This window comes from Nothobranchius furzeri, chromosome 15 (assembly GCF_043380555.1).
Source record: "Nothobranchius furzeri strain GRZ-AD chromosome 15, NfurGRZ-RIMD1, whole genome shotgun sequence".
NCBI lineage: Eukaryota > Metazoa > Chordata > Actinopteri > Cyprinodontiformes > Nothobranchiidae > Nothobranchius > Nothobranchius furzeri.
Window position 1 is genome coordinate 53891202 of NC_091755.1, and position 18309 is coordinate 53909510.

An 18309-nucleotide genomic window follows, 5' to 3' on the forward strand; every position below is an offset into this window, starting at 1 on the left:
GGATGTGTTCCAAGAATGAGGTCAGCTGACTACCTGGATATCCGGAATGACCAGGATATTCCATCTTCCCCGATGAAACGAGTATATTCCAAGATGACAAAACCAGGATTCACCGAGCTCAGATAGTGAAAGAGTGGTTCAGGGAGCATGAGACATCATTTTCACACACCACAGAGTGCAGACCTTAACCCCGTTGACAATCTTTGGGATGTGCTGGAGAAGGCTTTGTGCAGCGGTCAGATTCAATGCAAGATCTTGGTGAAACATCAAAGCAACACTGGATGGAAATAAATCTGGTGATGTTGCAGAAGTTATGGAAACAACGCCACAGCAAAGGTGTTTTGTAATCAACGCTAAAGATGGTCCAACAAAATGTCAGTGTGTGGCCTTTGTTTTTTGGCCAGGCAGTGTATCTTTCCAAACTGTCAGAATTTAGAATCATTGCTTTAGCTTTAAATAAAGATGTCAAACATTTTATCGAGTTTTGAGAACTAAAATCCCAAGTTGTTGAAGTGATACTGAAAATTCTTGGTGGACACACACACACACACACACACACACGCATGCATGCACGCACATGTGTGATGCATGCACACACACGTACGCACACACACATGCGCACACATACAGGTGTTGTTCTAATTAAATTACAGAACCAAACAGGCTGTTGAAATCAATCTGAAAGCAGATTTTTCTGACACAAAGCAGCACAGTGTAATGTCTCCAAGGATTTCTGGGTGAAACTGCTGCTTAGAGTGGCCTTTGGCTGCTTAATGAGATGGAACATTTGGCCAGTTCTGATCTTGCTGTTTTATTATGAAAGCAGACAACTGCAAAACCCATTTAGCAGCCAAATGCCTGTGGTTTTGATTTTCACACAGCTGCCTGTCTGTCCTCTGTGCCTCTTGCATAATCAATCAAAAACCTGGATTGTAGGAGAAGATGTGGGAATTACAAAATAAGTTAGTAATATGAAAAGGGACATGTAAACGCTTTGCTCCAACAGTCAGGATAAAAGCAGCTGTTGGCAGGCTGATCTGACAGAAATCTTGTGTAAGGATTGGTTAAAATTAAAAAGCAGTAAAACCTGCATTGTTTGTCTTTAAAAGATGAGTTTGTATGCCTAACTATCACTTAGCAATTCTGTGTTTTTCTTTTTGCTTTCTTGTGAATTTAAAAAACTTGCAGCTTGAGAACCGTTTTATCAAACAGCTCCATCCTTTGTACAGATAGCTACGAGGAGCCACATCAAATGTCAGCAGAGAAAATCTTTAACCTTCTGAGCACAAACCATCAAAACTAGAGGCCTTTTCTGTCTGCAGTTCAGCTTCATCCTGACATCTCTTTAGTTTCAGTCACATTCAGCACAGAGATCAAGGCTGGGAAAGGTCTGGATTTCATTTAAATTTCTGACAACATTAAATAGTTGCCATAAAAATGCACGTCTGCTTCTGATATGCCTTATAGATCAAATACATATTCCTGCATAACTTTCAATACTTGTTAAAAAAGAGTAGCTTATGAGTATAGGGCAACAATAAATACACTTCATCTCCCACTCAATCTATCGCTTAAATTTAATCAAATCAAAGCAAGTTTATTTGTATAGCACTTTAAAGAGCAAGTCACCCCCTACCAGAGTCTTACTCCACTCCCTCTTCATTTTTGAAAAATGTAATAAATGTTGTTGCTTGGCCGAGAGGGCGGAGCCTCTAACACATAAACACACACACAGGCGCACAACGACATCATAACATCATACTGAACCAGTATGATGTACCTCTCAGTATGAGTGTACCTCTCAGCCAATTGCGATGGCAGATTTAAATTCAAATGTAGTGAAAAGTTTTACCTGAAGCAACACTGACAGTTTTAGGCAGAATATTTACATTTTGACTAAGATGCACTAAAGGGCCAAATTATTGACTACACATGTCGACAGCACGACTGGACACTAATTTATAGAGTTTATCAGCAAAACAAAGTTGATTTGGGGGTGACTTGCTCTTTAAGTGCAACAATGTTGCCCAAAGTGCTGAGCATATGTAGACATATCAAAACATCTAAATATAACCAGTCAACTAATAAAAACACACACACACACAAAAAATCAATATTAACATAACAAATGGTAAAAAGCTGGACTACCGAGTCAACTAGAAGTGTTAAAAGCATTAGAGTATAAATATGTCTTCAGTAGCTTTATAAAAATGGCAACAGATGATTCTTGCCTAATGGAGATTAATGAAAGACTTGGACTGACAGCACTGCCATAAAAGCAGTATGAATGTCCAGAACACATAAACATGCCTTGTTGTTGATGCTTCAAATTAAAATGTGCAGAAACATATTACAGGACGTTGCACAAAGTGTGAAGGACTGGTAGCACCAGTGCACGGCAGACTCACCTCTGTCAGTGTGCCCCAGCACACAACATAGCTCATCATGAATGTGTGTGGATGAATGATGCACTAAAGCGCTTTGGAGTACTCTGACTCTAAAAGGACCAGTACGGGTCATTTATCATTATTAAGCACAATAAAGGGACAATTTTGATAAATTCAATCTGCTATTTTTACTTTTAGTGATTTTTCTCAACACAAGAGGTGTGAGTTCAGCCTTCAGGGGGTGAGCACTTTGCACCTTTCAGAAATCTGACACAATCAGAGCATGCCTGTGACAGAATAATTGCCCATTCTTGCTGTTGATTACATTGTTTTCAAGCAAATATTTAGATGCAGATTTGAATAATTGTACGCGTGGAAGACCTAAACAAGCACAGGGTGGGTGAAACAGTAACCATAAACCTTGGATGGGCAGCAGTAGAGCATCATCCAGAGCAACAAAGCCGCACCAAACTTATTTTGTCATAAAACTCTGTTTTGCTAAAGTATATTTGGTTTGTTTTAATATTTTGTTCATAGTTAAATTATTACTACCCATAAACACTCATATCACATCCAAAAGTTTTCAAAGATGCTGTCCTAAAGAGAAGGCAAGACGTCAAATATGGTTACAGCCAGTGAAAAGTGTTGGATATTACAGAGATTTTCAGGCTTTCAGGGGCTACCGAGAGCTCTCTGCATAAACGCGCTGCGCCGAGTGTTGATGGGAATTAACCGAAGGGGTTTTCAGACCTTTTACCAAAATTCAAGCATCAGCTGTTAAATCATTAGTGTTGCTGTGTGAGTTCAGCCTGAAGTAGATACAAATAATTAAATAAATAAAATATGTGTTTGTCACATAAAGCTATTGCAGACAGAGTTTATGGATCATTAAAATTATACTTTACCTTTTCTACCATATTATTTTCACATTTTAACTCTGCCTCGTCTATCCTGAGCAGGACAAAGTGCATACCACACATACTTTATGCTTGGTAGTTATTGAGAAGTTGTAAATGTTTTAAAGAACTTGTTGATTTAAAAATGCTGATGTGAATAAAACATTTGAATCTGTAAGATGTTCTTTTATAATATTTTCTTATGAAAACAGTGTTGTTAAATAGGAAAGTGATTAGTAAGGACATGCTTTTAATGCTCCTGTGATGATCTGAGCTACACTTGTATAGACTAGTGAGCCTAGAGGTAGCTGAGCTGATTGTACTCGGGGTTCTGCAGGAGGGATCTACTGCTGGTTCCTCTCCAGCAAGACTGATGATGGGCAGCAGCTTCAGGTCTGCAGGCACAAGGGAGGGGGTGCAGTGGCATGGAGAGTACTGGACATGTCAGTAGTGATTACATTCTGCTACAGCAAAGGCTTGGGGTCAGGCCAAGTGTGAGCTGGAAGTGTCCTGCACCAAACCCACTGGATTCCCAACACTGTCCTGACCTCTTATGGTTCTCCAGGCCAGCTCTGCATCTTTCTTTCACTCCGTGGTTCTTCATCAACTTGTAGAAATCAAACTCGCCTCCCTTATTTCATCTTCCAAATTCTGCATGTATGTATCTGTATGTAGCTCAGTTTTTTGTTATTTTCTTTCTTTTCGAAAAAACTGCCATGAAGCTCCCATTCAGAGAACAAAGTCAGACTTCAGCTCTGATCACACCTCAGAAAGTTACGTGTAAAATCTGATTTTACAGCAAGACCTCGAGGTGAGAATGTGTTGATGGCACTTTCAGCTCTTTTGTTTGTTTTTTACACAAATAATATACTGAATGGGATTGGTCAGATCCTCCAAAGATGAATTTAATAAAACCTTGTGAACGATAAATGTCTCACCTGAGCATTGGCTCTGCAAACAACCTCAGTTTGGAGAAAAGGTGATTCGTTTTGGGATGCCATTCCAAAGGCATTCATGTAATTTTTGTTTTTATCAAGCTCAAGAAAGAATCAAACTTAAAAGACTACTGAGGAAGCACTCACAATTTCAAATTATTTAAATCATCTAAATAATATAAGTGACTAAATTATACAGCAAGAAAGTAACAATCTCTTAAAGTTAGATATTTAATCTATTATCGTATTATCACCAGAACCCCTTCCTTTCACCACATCACCCCGGTTCTCCAACAGCTTCACTGGCTCCCAGTTAAATTCAGGTCCATCTTCAAAATTCTCCTCCATACCTTCAAAGCCATCCACAATCTCTCTCCTCCATATATCTCAGACCTAAGTATTCACACCCCATCCCATTCTCTAAGATCTTCGTCTTCCATCCATCTTGCTGTTCCTTCTGCCCGTCTCACTACCACGGGGAGCAGAGCTTTCAGCCGCTCTGCTCCCCGTCTCTGGAACTCACTCCCCCCAGACATCAGGAACATCGACAGTTTTACCCTTTTCAAAACAAAACTCAAAACACATATGTTTAAATCTGCCTACATCCTCTGATTTTATTGAACTGTTCCTCTCAGTTTTTTTTTTCTTGTTTGGGTTTTATTATTGTTTTATTGTATTTTATTACGTGTTTTCTGTCAAGTGACCTTGGGTGTTCTGAAAGGCGCTTTTAAATAAAATGTATTATTATTATTATTATTATTATTATTATTATGGTAAAACCACAATGGTGACCGAAGTGGGAGCTGGTTAAATGGATACCTCTAAGCCCTTCTTATGGTTAGAACTCATCTCTGTTTCTCCTAACTAAGGCTATTCAAATATCTAAAACAGTTAGTAAGATTTTTTTTATCTGTTCACCAACGTTCTTAAATAACCTGCTGTACCAGGAGAACAGTTTGTCCACTTTAAAAGAGACTTACCGTCCTCTCTAGACTTTTGAATAAATGCCTCAACACCACTTTCTCCATAGGTCCCCTCTGAGGCCACAGTAGATACGTAGTTCCAGCGCATGGCTTTGACGATGTCTACCATAGCCTGAGCCTGGTAGGTGTCCGGAGGGACCACACGAGAGAAGAAGTCGTAGCGGGTGTTGTCGCTCAGCTCCGGGGCTGTGGAGGCATAACTCACTTGAGGGATCTGACAGGGAGACAGGAGGAGAGAGACAGAGATGGTTACACATGGTGAAATATATAAATAACGTACTTTGTGTGAAATAATTACAAACACAGCAAGCAGGTTTCTTGCATTTTCATGTACAAAAACATGAAGATAATGTGACATGTAGCATCTGCTTCAATCTCTCGCCAGCTCCTCAGAGGTTGTTCACCCTCTGCAGTCGGCATATTGTTGCTTTAAATAGTCACGATCTTCACAGGCTTTGCTGTGATTCCTCAGAACTGTATTTATTTTTTGCACCAGTCAAGCAACACTGATCTGTTCACAATTCCCTCCGGAATTAAATGTGAGTTTTCTTTAAATGAAGCAAGTCAAGCAAAATTCTGTCTCAGAACCTGGAAAAATTGTCTTCGTTTGTGTCGGATTCTCAAAAAAATAATTATTTTCGTCGTCTTTCTCTGCTTGTCTGGGTCGCGGGGGCAGCATCTCAACTAGGGAGCTCCAGACCATCCTCTCCCCAGCCACCTCCACCAGTTCCTCCGGCAGGACCCCAAGGCGTTCCCGGACCAGATTGGAGATGTAACCTCTCCAACGTGTCCTGGGTCGACCCGGGGGCCTCTTGCCAGCAGGACATGGCCGAAACACCTCCCCAGGGAGGTGTCCAGGAGGCATCCTGACCAGATGCCCAAACCACCTCAACTGACTCCTTTCGATCCGGAGGAGCAGCGGTTCTACTCCGAGTCCCTCCCGAATGTCCGAGCTCCTCACCCTATCTCTAAGGCTGAGCCCGGCCACCCTACGGAGGAAACTCATTTCGGCCGCTTGTATCCGTGATCTCGTTCTTTCGGTCATTACCCAAAGCTCATGACCATAGGTGAGGATTGGGACGTAGATCGACCGGTAAATCGAGAGCCTGGCTTTCTGGCTCAGCTCCCTCTTCACCACGACAGATCGGCTCAGCGTCCGCATCACTGCAGATGCCGAACCGATCCGCCTGTCGATCTCCCGATCCCTCCTACCCTCACTCGTGAACAAGACCTTGAGATACTTAAACTCCTCCACTTGAGGCAGGACCTCTCTCCCGACCCAGAGTTGTTTTTTTTAAAGGAAACATCATGCTGGTTAAAGTCAACATCAAGAATGAAAAGGCTCTTATAAGGCATGCTTTTATTCTTTCACAGCATTTAAAGTAATGAGCAATGAACTAAAGAGAAATACGTTTTAGAATGCTGACTTACATTTTAGCTCCTGAAGTCCCTGCTGTGGTGTTTCTGCTGCTTCTGGGAGAAAACGCAAGTCTCATCTATGTCAGATATGTGTAAAACGTTTAAGTCTCTCGTGATAGGAATGCATACTTTTATTTATATTCATGTCATGCAGCTTGCCTAAAATCCTATATGTGAGGTAATCTAAGTCTCTGAGGCCCCAGTCCTCAGAGTGGGACATGCAGATCACGGATCCAGTGGAGAGATTTCTGAGGATTTTTGTGAGACTACAGCTTCTAACTCACTTTATTGCATTTATTCCTCTTTTGCCAAACACCGTTTTTTCAGCCACTCAGCAGCAAGCAGCAAAATGCTTTTTCTAAAAGCAGACGATAACTGTTTGAAACTTTGTTCCCAACATCAGCTGACTCATACTACTGATCTGATTTTGTTTTATCAGGCTGAAGAAGTAAAGAGACAAAGACCAAACCTACATCTGCATCTGATCTCTGATCAGTCTGCAGAACCCCCTTTCCCTCACACACGATTGTACTACATTATACAATATGTATGTTTCATTTATTATACTTATCTCTTCTAATTAAACCTTGCAGAGACGTATCTGCCTCCTTCTCTTTTATCTTTTTAATATCTACTGGATCCATTTACTGACCTCTTTATTTAGCTCTGATTAGATTTTGTTTTTCACCAGGAGACTTTTGACCTGTGAATGTCATATTTTCTTGCAAAAATGCTAAGTAAAGCACCTTGAACTTTGAACCTTGGCCCCTCTTTCGGGCTCATATTGTGTTAGAACACTGTTTAGTGCTGATTAGTTCAGACTTTTCTATTGCAGTCATCCAGAACATGAAAGTGACAGAATTGCATTAAAATAGTTGAGTTTGACTTATTTTCAACACCAGACTGAATAAGAGTTTTTCTACAGTAAAACATTTTACACCTGAATTATCTTCTCATGGTTACCATTTTTCCTGTGCCATCCTCCATAGCTCTGATGTCCAGCAGCACTGCATCAAAGTACATTTTACCAAGCAGATGTTTCTGCTTCACACACAGCAGACTGACTGCTGCAGGAGTAATACTATACTGTCTGTCCCTGACTTTGCACAGTGGAGGTCTTTGATGTGGTCAGCTGTTGCATTGCACTGATGCTGCTAGCTCTGCTGCAGCCATGTTTGGGAGCACAGCTGTTCAGTGTGTGCCTGTGACCTACAACAAAAAAACTCCTGTTACTTCACACTGATGTTTCTCTTCCTGCAAATGTCCTCAGGGCAAAAACCCTTTGATGACAGAGTTCACATCCTACTGACTTCATGAATACAAAATATATATATATTTTTATCTAAAGGCTGTGACATCATGCATTCTTATAGGGAACATTTTTTTCTCTTCAAGGCACTCGAGGAGTACAGACACTTCTCTCTTTCGCTCCCTTATCTTTTTTTTTTCCCAAGGCTCTTTGTCCGGTCTGCCCACACAGCGCTTCTCTGCATTTCTTCTGAAAAACTCTATTTTTTGCTAACCATGGATTTGATAAACTGGTCATTAAATGCGATCGACAAGATTTTTTCAACAATGAGAACGGAGCAGGGGGCTCCCACATGTCCACAGGAGACACATCCGGTGGGGCATACTTTGGATTCCTGGAAGGAGTGGAAGATCATATGCCTCAGCCAGCTGTCCATTGAGGATATCGGAGACGTGTGGATGTTCGGCCTGATGATCACTGGATTTCTCCTGATTGGAGTGGGAGGATATCTGGTTTTCTGGAAATTTGGGAAGACGGGAGCGATTGGAGGGCGACCCGCACCCACGGAAAGCGCCGTCCATGTGGAGACTTCTCAGACTGGGACGTTACTCGAGGTGAATCGTAAGCTGGACAATGTTCTAGCTGCGATACCGGTATTAGTGCGCAAAATGGACGTCATCTCGGAGAGAGTCACCGGACGGTATGGACAGGTTTTAAAACCCAAAATTGGCTTCACTGAAGAACTGGAATGATCAGCTTAAACACTGAAGGCAGAATGGAAAATTATCTCAGCCTGACCCAAACAAATTCTTGTTATCTGAATCTGACGCCCTGGTAGCCTTGAGCAGCGAGCAAATAAAAACCCCCACGAACGAATGCAGACAGATGCTGTGAAAACCCGACCTACCCCCTCTTTTTTTTCTTTTCAAAGAAAATAGGAGCCAGTGTGTGTCGTAATACACCAAAGGCATGTTACATTTTGGATTCCTGGAATATGTTTGTCTCAGTCCATCACACTGCTCCAATCATACCTCTGTTGTTTAGAGCTGCCTCTCCTTGTTTGGCTTGCTCATGGGCCGAGCACAATAAGACACGGTAGAGAGACTCAGTCATGCATTTGCTCAGCTGTCTCTGTTGACACGATACGTTCAGATGCACAATGATGTCTTTCCCTTTAAATCGTCCTTGGTTGCAGGCAGAACTTATTTATTCCTCTTTTACATCTGTGTTTCACTTTTTGTTAGAAAAAAGTGCCTAAAGTGTGAACTTTGCTCACACGTCTTTGACGTCACAACGCTGAATGCAGCAGGATGTAAGTGAAGTGTTGCACAAAGGTGTTTGCAGGGTGTTAATGATGTGTCAATTTGGAATATTTCAGTGCTCTAGCACAGTGATAATTAGCCTTTTAGTTATTTGCACCTAAATGTCAGTTTTCAACTCGTGTGTAAGAGTTTTCGTTTTAGAAATGAGGCACACTAATATTTGAAATCAAATTGAAGAGGATGTCCTGAGACCATCTCTGGTTTCTGCCTTCCTCTTTTTAAAATGCCCACAGCGTTTCTGCTGACAGGCATGACTGACACTCCTCTTTTTATACCAAGTGAATACAGAGAGCAGATTCTCCTCAGCGTGTCAGGGGTCAGCTTTTAGGGTCGCTTCACTCTAATTGGATGTGCTTGAGATGTCTCACTTTAGAGACATCCATGGAGATAGATGCTCAAGTCAGGTTAACTTTCTGCTTCAGCGTGGGAAGAGTAAAGTCTCTTCCAAATAACAAAGTTCCTTTTGGTGTGTGCCTAAAGGGAACCCCAGACAACAGCTGCCAGATGGTTGTCTCATAATTCCGTGCCTGTCATGTGCCGTTTTCACTCATCACTAAAATGTGATTCCCTCTGTGTGCCTTTTGTCCTTAGCTTTTTTTTTTTTGCTAAAATCTCATAAACCACTGAATGGATTTTAATTAAACTACCCGAAACTAATCTCTGGGTCTGTGTCTGTTACTAACCAGTCTTTGATATGAAACCTATTCAAGATGGCCATCACAGGAAGCCAACCATTCCAACACATAAAGGCTGCAGCCTAATCTGCTTGTTCAGTTTTGAGTTATAATTTGGTGTAGTTGTTAAGAGTCAAACTCATTAAACCATCGGAGTGCCACACTTTTTACAAGAGCTTTTTTCCAAAACTCTGGCATCGATTGTTGTTATCACCAAATGATGCCAGCGCTGATGTTGGTATTTGTCTGAAATTGACGCATTGTGTGTGAACCATTGCATGAATCTTAACAAAAGTTATCTTTGAAGTAATCACATTTGGAGTTTGTCCAGTTCAACATGGCTTGAATTGCAGCTGAGAGTCATCTTGATCATCAGATTGAGATCCTTACATATGTAAAAGTGTGCATAACATTATTTTCATGATTAGACATAAATTATAATCCTTTTTCTACAAAAGATGATCATAGTTTAAAACTCTAAAACTAAACTAAATAACTGTGAATCCATACTTCTGTCTTAGATCTCTCTGAACTAAGCACACTGCTTCCATCGCTGTTTGTTCAATTGAAGCTGAGAAACTTCACATCTACTCCAGGAAACACAAACTACCCGGCCTGTTATGGTTCCTCCATCTTTGATTGGCAAGGCACCATGACTGGGGTAATTCTTGTCACACTTGGTTTCTATCAGTCCTATCTTGGACCGGAAACATTATTGCAACACTCCCAGGGGACGAAGAAGTTTGAGAGCAAAACATCTCAGTGTGTGTGCGTCTCTCCCTTGTGGAGCTGACTGAGAAGCTCAAACCAGGCTTAAGGTGGTAAAAAGAGGAATAAACAGTGAGGAGATAGGTTTTGCTTTCCATTCTACAAACGGACACTAGGGGGTGCTGAAAGCAAGCCCAAACTGTCTCGTTCTCCAATAAAATTCCTGCTACTTTTTGGACACATTTTTCTCTTTTGGGGTTGTTTTGGAGTGAATCTTGGACAACCACAGGGCCATATTATTAGAATGAACTTAATATATAAAACTAAGAAAATCCACTAATGAATAAATAAAACATGCAAACTGAAGGGTAGCTAAAGTCTAACCAGAAACCTTCTCAACTACAACTAGGAGACAGCTCACCACACCACATCGGAGGAGAAAATATCACTGAAGCGTACTCAGAAGGCCGATTGCTGATCAACTGGTGTTGCTCTAAACTTGTTCTTTTATTGGTGCCGTGCACACGTGCCATCTGTTCAACCTGAAATAGAATCGGCTCAGCTTCTTGGTGTCTGATTTTTGCTTTTCATGGTCGGAACCATACAGAGACTCATGAAACTAGCCCACCTCCCCTTCCTGGGTTTACAGAAACCCCTTTTAATCTGCATGTCCCGAATCCACACACCAGCAGTATCTGTTTAATTTCTAATGGGTTTGGGAAATGTGCTTAATTGCTGCTGTGTGAGTTTGGAGCTGACATTTGATGCAGATTTAATGTTCATAACACTTGCCTTAAATAGCTGTTCCTTTTTAAAAATTCACTGAGCTCATTTGGCACTGCATCGATGCAGTGGTAATGATGCTCATTAGACCTGTACAGAAATATTATACATCTGCACTGTTTGCAAGAAAAATCTCAAGCTTCAGTCAGTGTTTGAAAACGGTGCAGCAGTAAATACCCCCCAGCAAAACATTTTCAGTGTGTGTTTGTGTCAGCGCCCTTTAAAACAGCGAGTGTAAAGTTTACCAGCAGGTGAAACAGGTAGATAATTTAGGAATTTATTAGTTTATTTGAAGAATTTTTTTTCTTTTCCCAGAGTCTCATGGACTCAGATTGTCTTCGTCTCCTCACAATCAATGTTCAGTGAAGCAGAAACCTCACCCTCCTAAATGCTGTTGAGGGAGGTGTGTTGTTCTCCTTCTCTTTAAAGGTCAGATTTGAGAAGGGTCCATAAGTTCTCAGTAGTATTTAGGCAAGGAGATGGAGGTGGTAAACAGCACGGCCTTTCCTAATCCCGCTGACTTCCTCCATCATTACCACTTGAAGAAAGAATTAGTCAGAAACAGGCTGGGATTATTAACATAATGATGATTATTAGAAATTATGCAAAAATACAGTAAAAATACTTTAAATTCACATGAATTATTTAGATGAATATTTCATTTGAACTTTTATGTTATTATTACAAACAGATGATTTATTCACTGGGAACATTAATCTACTGTTGATGGCATCCAGCAGCTTCTGTCTTAGCAGCTCAAAAACGTTCCTAACTCTCTACTTAAATAGAAGCATCTAGTCCGTGCATCACAAGTCAAACGTCCGGTATGGTGCTGAGTCACAACAGGTCATATTTTTTGGTTCTTTTGCTACTTTTTTGCTTTTTCATCGGCTTCGGAATCATCAAACACTTCACTTAAGCCATGTAAAAAAGGTTGTTGTCTTTTTCCTGCAGCTTGGCTTGACCCTCAGACTAATGGCACAGCGAATGTGCTGAGTCATAAAGCCAATGGAGGTCTCTCCACCTTTTGTTCCTGAGATCGATTAAGTGAAAATAAAGAGAACAATGCAAGCTTCACAGTGTTGCTTTTGCCAAGAGTCTTTCCAACCTGGACTTCTGTTTTTTTTTTTCTTGTTTTGATGTAAAAACTGATTTAGATGCATATATTAGGGATGTCCTTTTGTCCTCAACATCAATCCATGATTAAGTCATCTAATCTATTCATATGAGTTCCTATAGGATCACAGCGCAGGAGTCATTTTAATCCTGTCTAAATCTCTGTATCACAGTTAGTATCAAACAAATGTGTGTTTATTGTAATCTTAAGTACTGTGTCAATGTTTTAGGCAGGTGTGAAAAAAGGCTGTGAACAAAGAACATTTTCAAAAATGAAAGTGTTCATTTATTTTCATTAATCAACAAAAAAGCAGCAAGATAAAAAAAAAGCTAAATCTAAATCAAATCGATATTTGGTGTGACTCTGCGTTCAAACAGAATTCTTTCTTCTAGGTCCTAGAATCTAGGACCTAGAAGAATCTAGGTATACTAGAATCTAGGTATACTTGCACACAGTTGTTGAGGGAAATGGCTGGAAGGTTGTCCCAAACATCTTGGAGAACCAGAAAGCACCAAGTTACAGGCCAAATAGTTCAAAGTTTTCTATAAAACGAATCCAGCAGACTGCATCGAGTCACTGGCTTGTTGTGTCAGAAGGCCTTCTCCAAGCCCTGCCCCAAGTGGAGGAGTTTAAGTACCTCGGAGTCTTGTTCACGAGTTAGAGAACAATAGAGCAGAAGATATATAAGTGGATTGGTGCTGCATCTGCAGTGATGTGGGCGTTGTACCGATCTGTCGTGGTGAAGAGAGAGCTGAGCGAGAAGGTAAAGCTCTCGATTTACCAGTTGATCTATGTTCCTACCCTCATCTGTGGTCACGAGCTTTGGGCAGAGACTGAAAGAATGAGATCTGCGGATACAAGCAACCGAAATGAGTTTCCTCCACAAGGTGGCTGTTGCTCTCCCTTAGACAAATGATAAATGGTAAATGGCCTGTATTTGATATAGCGCCTTCTTGAGTCCTGGAACCCCCCAAGGCGCTTTACAACACAATCAGTCATTCACCCATTCACACACACTTTCACACACTGGTGGGGATGAGCTACGATGTAGCCACAGCTGCCCTGGGGCGCACTGACAGAGGCGAGGCTGCCGAGCACAGGCACCACCGGTCCCTCCGACCACCACCAGCAGGCCAGGTGTCTTGCCCAAGGACGCAACAGCAGAATTCTCTGCAGAACCTGCAACCTTCCGATTACTGGACAACCCGCTCAACCTGCTGAGCTACTGCTGCCCTGCCCTTGGAGATAGGGTGAGAAGCTCTGTCATTTCCAGAGACATAAAAGAAGACCCAAGACATGCTGGGCAGGGAGCACCTTGGGATTCTCCCAGAGGAGCTGGCCCAAATGGCTGGGGAGAGGGAAGTCTGGGCCTCTCTGCTTAGGCTGCTGCCCTCATGACCCGACCCCAGATAAGCAGTAGACAAAGGAAGAATGTATACATAATAATAATGATAATAATAACAATAATAACAATAATAATAATTAGAAACTGGCTAGCTCCTACCTTCCCCCAGGGACATAAATTTTACCAAGTGACGTGTTTTTCTCTTCTGTACCAGTTACGCAGGACAATATCAGAAACTGGTCTGTTCTATGTCAACCTGCCAAGACCTGACTCTCACCCATGGCTTGGGTGTTCGTAAAACGGCTCAGGGCGTGTTCTGGAAGGTTCCAGAATTTAGTCTTTATCAAAACACTGTCATGTTCGGTGTCCCTTTGTTCCTCAGCCCCCTCCTGTTCCCACTCCAGGCTCTCCTCTTGTGTCCTCCTAGTCACTGTCTGGTTTTCCCAGTTGTCTTTAGATTAGTTCTCCTCACCTATCTGGTTATTAGTGGTTCATTTTGCCCTTTGTCTTTTAGGTTTAGTTAGATCCATGTGTTTATAGGTTTATGTTTGCAGCCCTGCAGATTATCCCTCCCAGGTCCTGTGTTCCTTCGGTCTCCCCCAGTCACCCCTCTGCAGTTTTTAAAGGTCCAGCTTTTCATTTTTATTAGTCTCTTTAGTGTGTTATCCCACCGGTGTTTTTAGTTTTCCTTCCCCTTAGAATATTAGTTGTTTTTGCTGTTCTTCTTGTCTTTAGGTTTTACTCTTAGGTCATGTTAGTTTCCTCCCTGATTAGTTAATTGCTTTCACTTGGTTTCTCTCCCCGCACACCTGCAGCCTATCTGCCTCCCATCATGACCCCAGTGTATATAACCCTGTCTGCGTCTCTGTCTGTAGTTGGTCCATTGCCTTATGTCAGCGTTGTTTTTTCTCTCCCTACTAGTTTCTAGGTCTCTGCTCAGTAAGTGAGCTTTGGTTTTTGTCTCAGTTTAGTTATTAGGTTTTGGCCTCCTTCCCTTTGGATTTTTGGTTATCTTCCTAAATAAAGGATTTTACTTTTTCAACCGCTCCTGCCTGTGTGTTCTGGATTTCTGCATTTTGGGTCCAAACCTCCTGCTCTCAACGTGACAAACCCTGGTATTTTCTGTTTATCCACAGTCAAAAGTGGTTTTAAGTTTGTTCACCATTCGAAATTAAGGTGTTCCAAGTAAATGTTTAAAATCTTATCCATTACAAACCTAACTGCTTGTTTTGTGTTTTTCTTTTATGTTAAACCTCTGCCAATTTTTGTTTCTCTTGTTAAAATTCATGCTAACGGTAAAACTGTCCAGTTTTAAGACATACATTTAGTTCTTTCCTGTTTAAAGTAATACTTTGATGCCTCATCTGGAATAACTTTGATTATGGACCAGTCATTGTTGGAAAGGTAGTTTACTGAAAGAGCCACATTGACATCCAGTGGTTAATGGGTGAAATACATGTGGGTGTGACAAAGAAAGGTTATAAAGGTGGCAGTCCAAACCTCGTGTTGGCAGAAAAAATAACAAAAGACGCCTTAAGCGAATCTCTGCTTGGCTTTTCCATCTTGGCCTAGCAAAACCGCAGCTCTAAAAGTTGTTAAGTCATTAGCTCTCAAAAGATACGGTAAAACTCAGAGGCAACTCCGTTTGTTTTGTTTTGACTTTCTACGTAAAACCGGAAGTCTGATTGGTCCAGTCGAGATTTCACATTAAGAGAAAAACTTACTTAGAGCCGTTTCGATCCATCCTCGCTTTTGAATCTGGACCCGGGCTCTGAATCCAACGTTTTGGGTGCAGCTGAAGGAACCGAAAGTCAAGCCACGGTAGAGGAATGCATCATCCTCCACTCCACAAACGCCGTTGACCTACTCTTGGGGGCCAAAAGTCCTACAATCCTAGAAGGCGTCACCCAAGCGAGGACACCTCCGGCTGCTTCAGCCCCACAGGTCATCCTTTCGGCGACGGAAAACATGTCTGTGAATTATTTTCATCTGGATGACTTTTCTGCTAAGCCAATTCGTGAATTCAGATTATCCCATTTTATGGCGTGTTTTATTTAAACCCAAATTCACATTTAGCTCTCAAGATTTACCCTTTTCCTGCCGCAACAAATCCTTATTTGCTTACACACACACACACACACACACACACACACACACACACACACACACACACACACACACACACACACACACACACACACACACACACACACACACACACTTCACCACTTCCCATAAACTCACATGAAAATTCACGTGTTTCCCCTGTAGAAATTACTCCCTATTTTACTATAATCTGGTGTTTCACCAAATTTCCACTTTGTTACAGATCAGTTCTTTCATTTCACTGCTATAAAGCTCTGGGTAACCATTTTCTTAATTCCATGCATGAAGCTATCAGATGTGTTTGATCCCTTTGTCAAATGTATTAACTGATGTTTGTAATAAACTAACAGAAACATAAATAGCGCCTGATCATTTCTAGCGATCTCAAGAATAGTCGGCGCATTCTGGCAAGAATTCAGCTTTCAGATTAATTTGTGGTGTTAAAGTTGAGACTGATTACATTGAACAAGTCTGAATATCCATTCAAGTGTCCCAAGTTCACACCAACAAAGAGTTGGTGGTGTCCCGATTAATTAATATAAGATTATAAACGATGAAAACAAGCTAAGTCTACTCCACATTTGATACATATAGATATAAATCTATATTTATTGCTACAAACCCTTCCTTAAAGTCACAGCTATAAAGTCCTGGAAATGTTTGCATCCGGCTTTGAAATCACTTCTGCGTTGCTTGCACTCAAACACCTCCGACACTTTGGGGTTTTGGGGCGTAACAAAGCAGGCAGGCGTTACTCTTGTAAATAAAAACGTGCTCTCCCTTCTGGAGTGAGCTGTTCCTCAGCATTTCCAGCCTTTAGTCCCAAATCCGCTGCTCATTTTTCACACCCAAGAATTTAAAAAAAAATTATACAAAACTAAACAAACAAAAAACGAAGCAAGCTAATTAAATTTTCGATGGGCTCGAGCACTTCTTGTTTACCCCCTAAAGCCACTGTGTGAAATCCCAACACACATTTGTTTTTTAGTGGCAACCATTCATTTTAGGAGTGACAACTGTGATTAATTGTCTCATTAAATCTTGAGTTACTTGCATTCAACATGCAAATGATCCCAGCGAAGGATTAGGAGAGCGCTGAGTTTTGAATCAAATGACGTTTCTACCTAATGACTGATTGCATAAACAATATTACTCTTGTTTACCAGAAAATGCTCCTAAAATGAAATGAGTAAAAAGTTTAGTAAGTGAACAAGTCTGACCGATTCTCTACATGATTACACTGACCTAGCGTGACCCTTTAGGAATGCACACAAGAGTAATCATGTGTGATTCCAGTACCTACCTGGAGTTAGAGGAAATGTGGATTCCTGTGTGAGAGCTGAGAGAGATTCAGAGCAGATCTTTAATAAACATACAGTTGTGTAACATAATGAAATATCTGGATATAGATGGAACTAACACAATGAATCTGTGTCTTTCTGGGACTGGGTTATGCTGAACTGGTGCTCTCCTCCATCTCCTCTCCCCAGGCAGCAGACATTCTTCTCTGCATTGGTTCAAAGGGAAAGCATGGCCATAGGATATTAATGGATTTAATATTTCTGTGAAGATTCAGAACAAGGCTTGCACATTATGTCGGATTCATATTTTATTCATTGATCTGGCCGTTTCTAACATCATGTGGTCAATGGTTCACAAACTTTCTTGGGCATGCTGGGATGTCTGCAGCTCCTGCGTACAATCTGCATAAATTATTGAAATTTTTTAACATGAAATTTTGATTGTAATTCTTACAATCCTGTTAGTCTGAATCGATTAAGCCTTTCTAGAAGTTTTCAGGGACTAATTTACCCTAACTTGTTTGTCTTTTTATGTCTCCAATTCATTTTTCTAAATCACAGACTTAATGTCATTTCAGACAACTTCATTATAGTTTATGTATTCAAGATCATGTTTATTCTGCAGCCGCCTTGAACAATATAAACAGCAATAACTGACTCAGAAGACGCACAACCATAAACAAATGATGTTTTTGCCTTGGGTGCAAGCACCAACCTAAATATCACATTTCCAAGAATCCTTCCTCATTTTAAGATTTAATTCCACTGTTTTATTTAAACCAGGTCAATTTCCTGCTGCTTAACAAGTGTGAAATGTGTTCTATAGTCAGTGTATTTGTCAGAGAAGCAGCAGCAGGTATGAATTTCAGAAAATTGAACAAGAAATTCTGCTTTTATATTTATGAATCAGTTATCTGCAGTCCTGCCAATTATCTTTTGTCTGAAATGATTTCAATAGATGGACTGAGTTTGATGAGCAGAACAGGTTTTTTTAAACCTTGAAACTATTTTGGATGATATCCTTTATTTATTTATCAGACTGGAGATACATACTTTATCAGACTGGAGATACATACACCTAAGC

General features: G+C 40.9%; 1 protein-coding gene across 3 annotated transcripts in view; it reads right to left on the reverse strand.

Annotated features, from left to right (window-relative positions):
• Positions 1-18309, reverse strand: part of LOC107391254 (metabotropic glutamate receptor 4) — a 270494-nt gene that overhangs the window by 83533 nt on the left and 168652 nt on the right. For all 3 annotated transcript variants that reach the window (XM_015968453.3, XM_015968452.3, XM_070545017.1), the window contains exon 3: positions 5199-5415. In XM_015968453.3, the coding sequence (XP_015823939.1) occupies positions 5199-5415 (217 nt within the window). The remainder of the gene's footprint in view (positions 1-5198; positions 5416-18309) is intronic.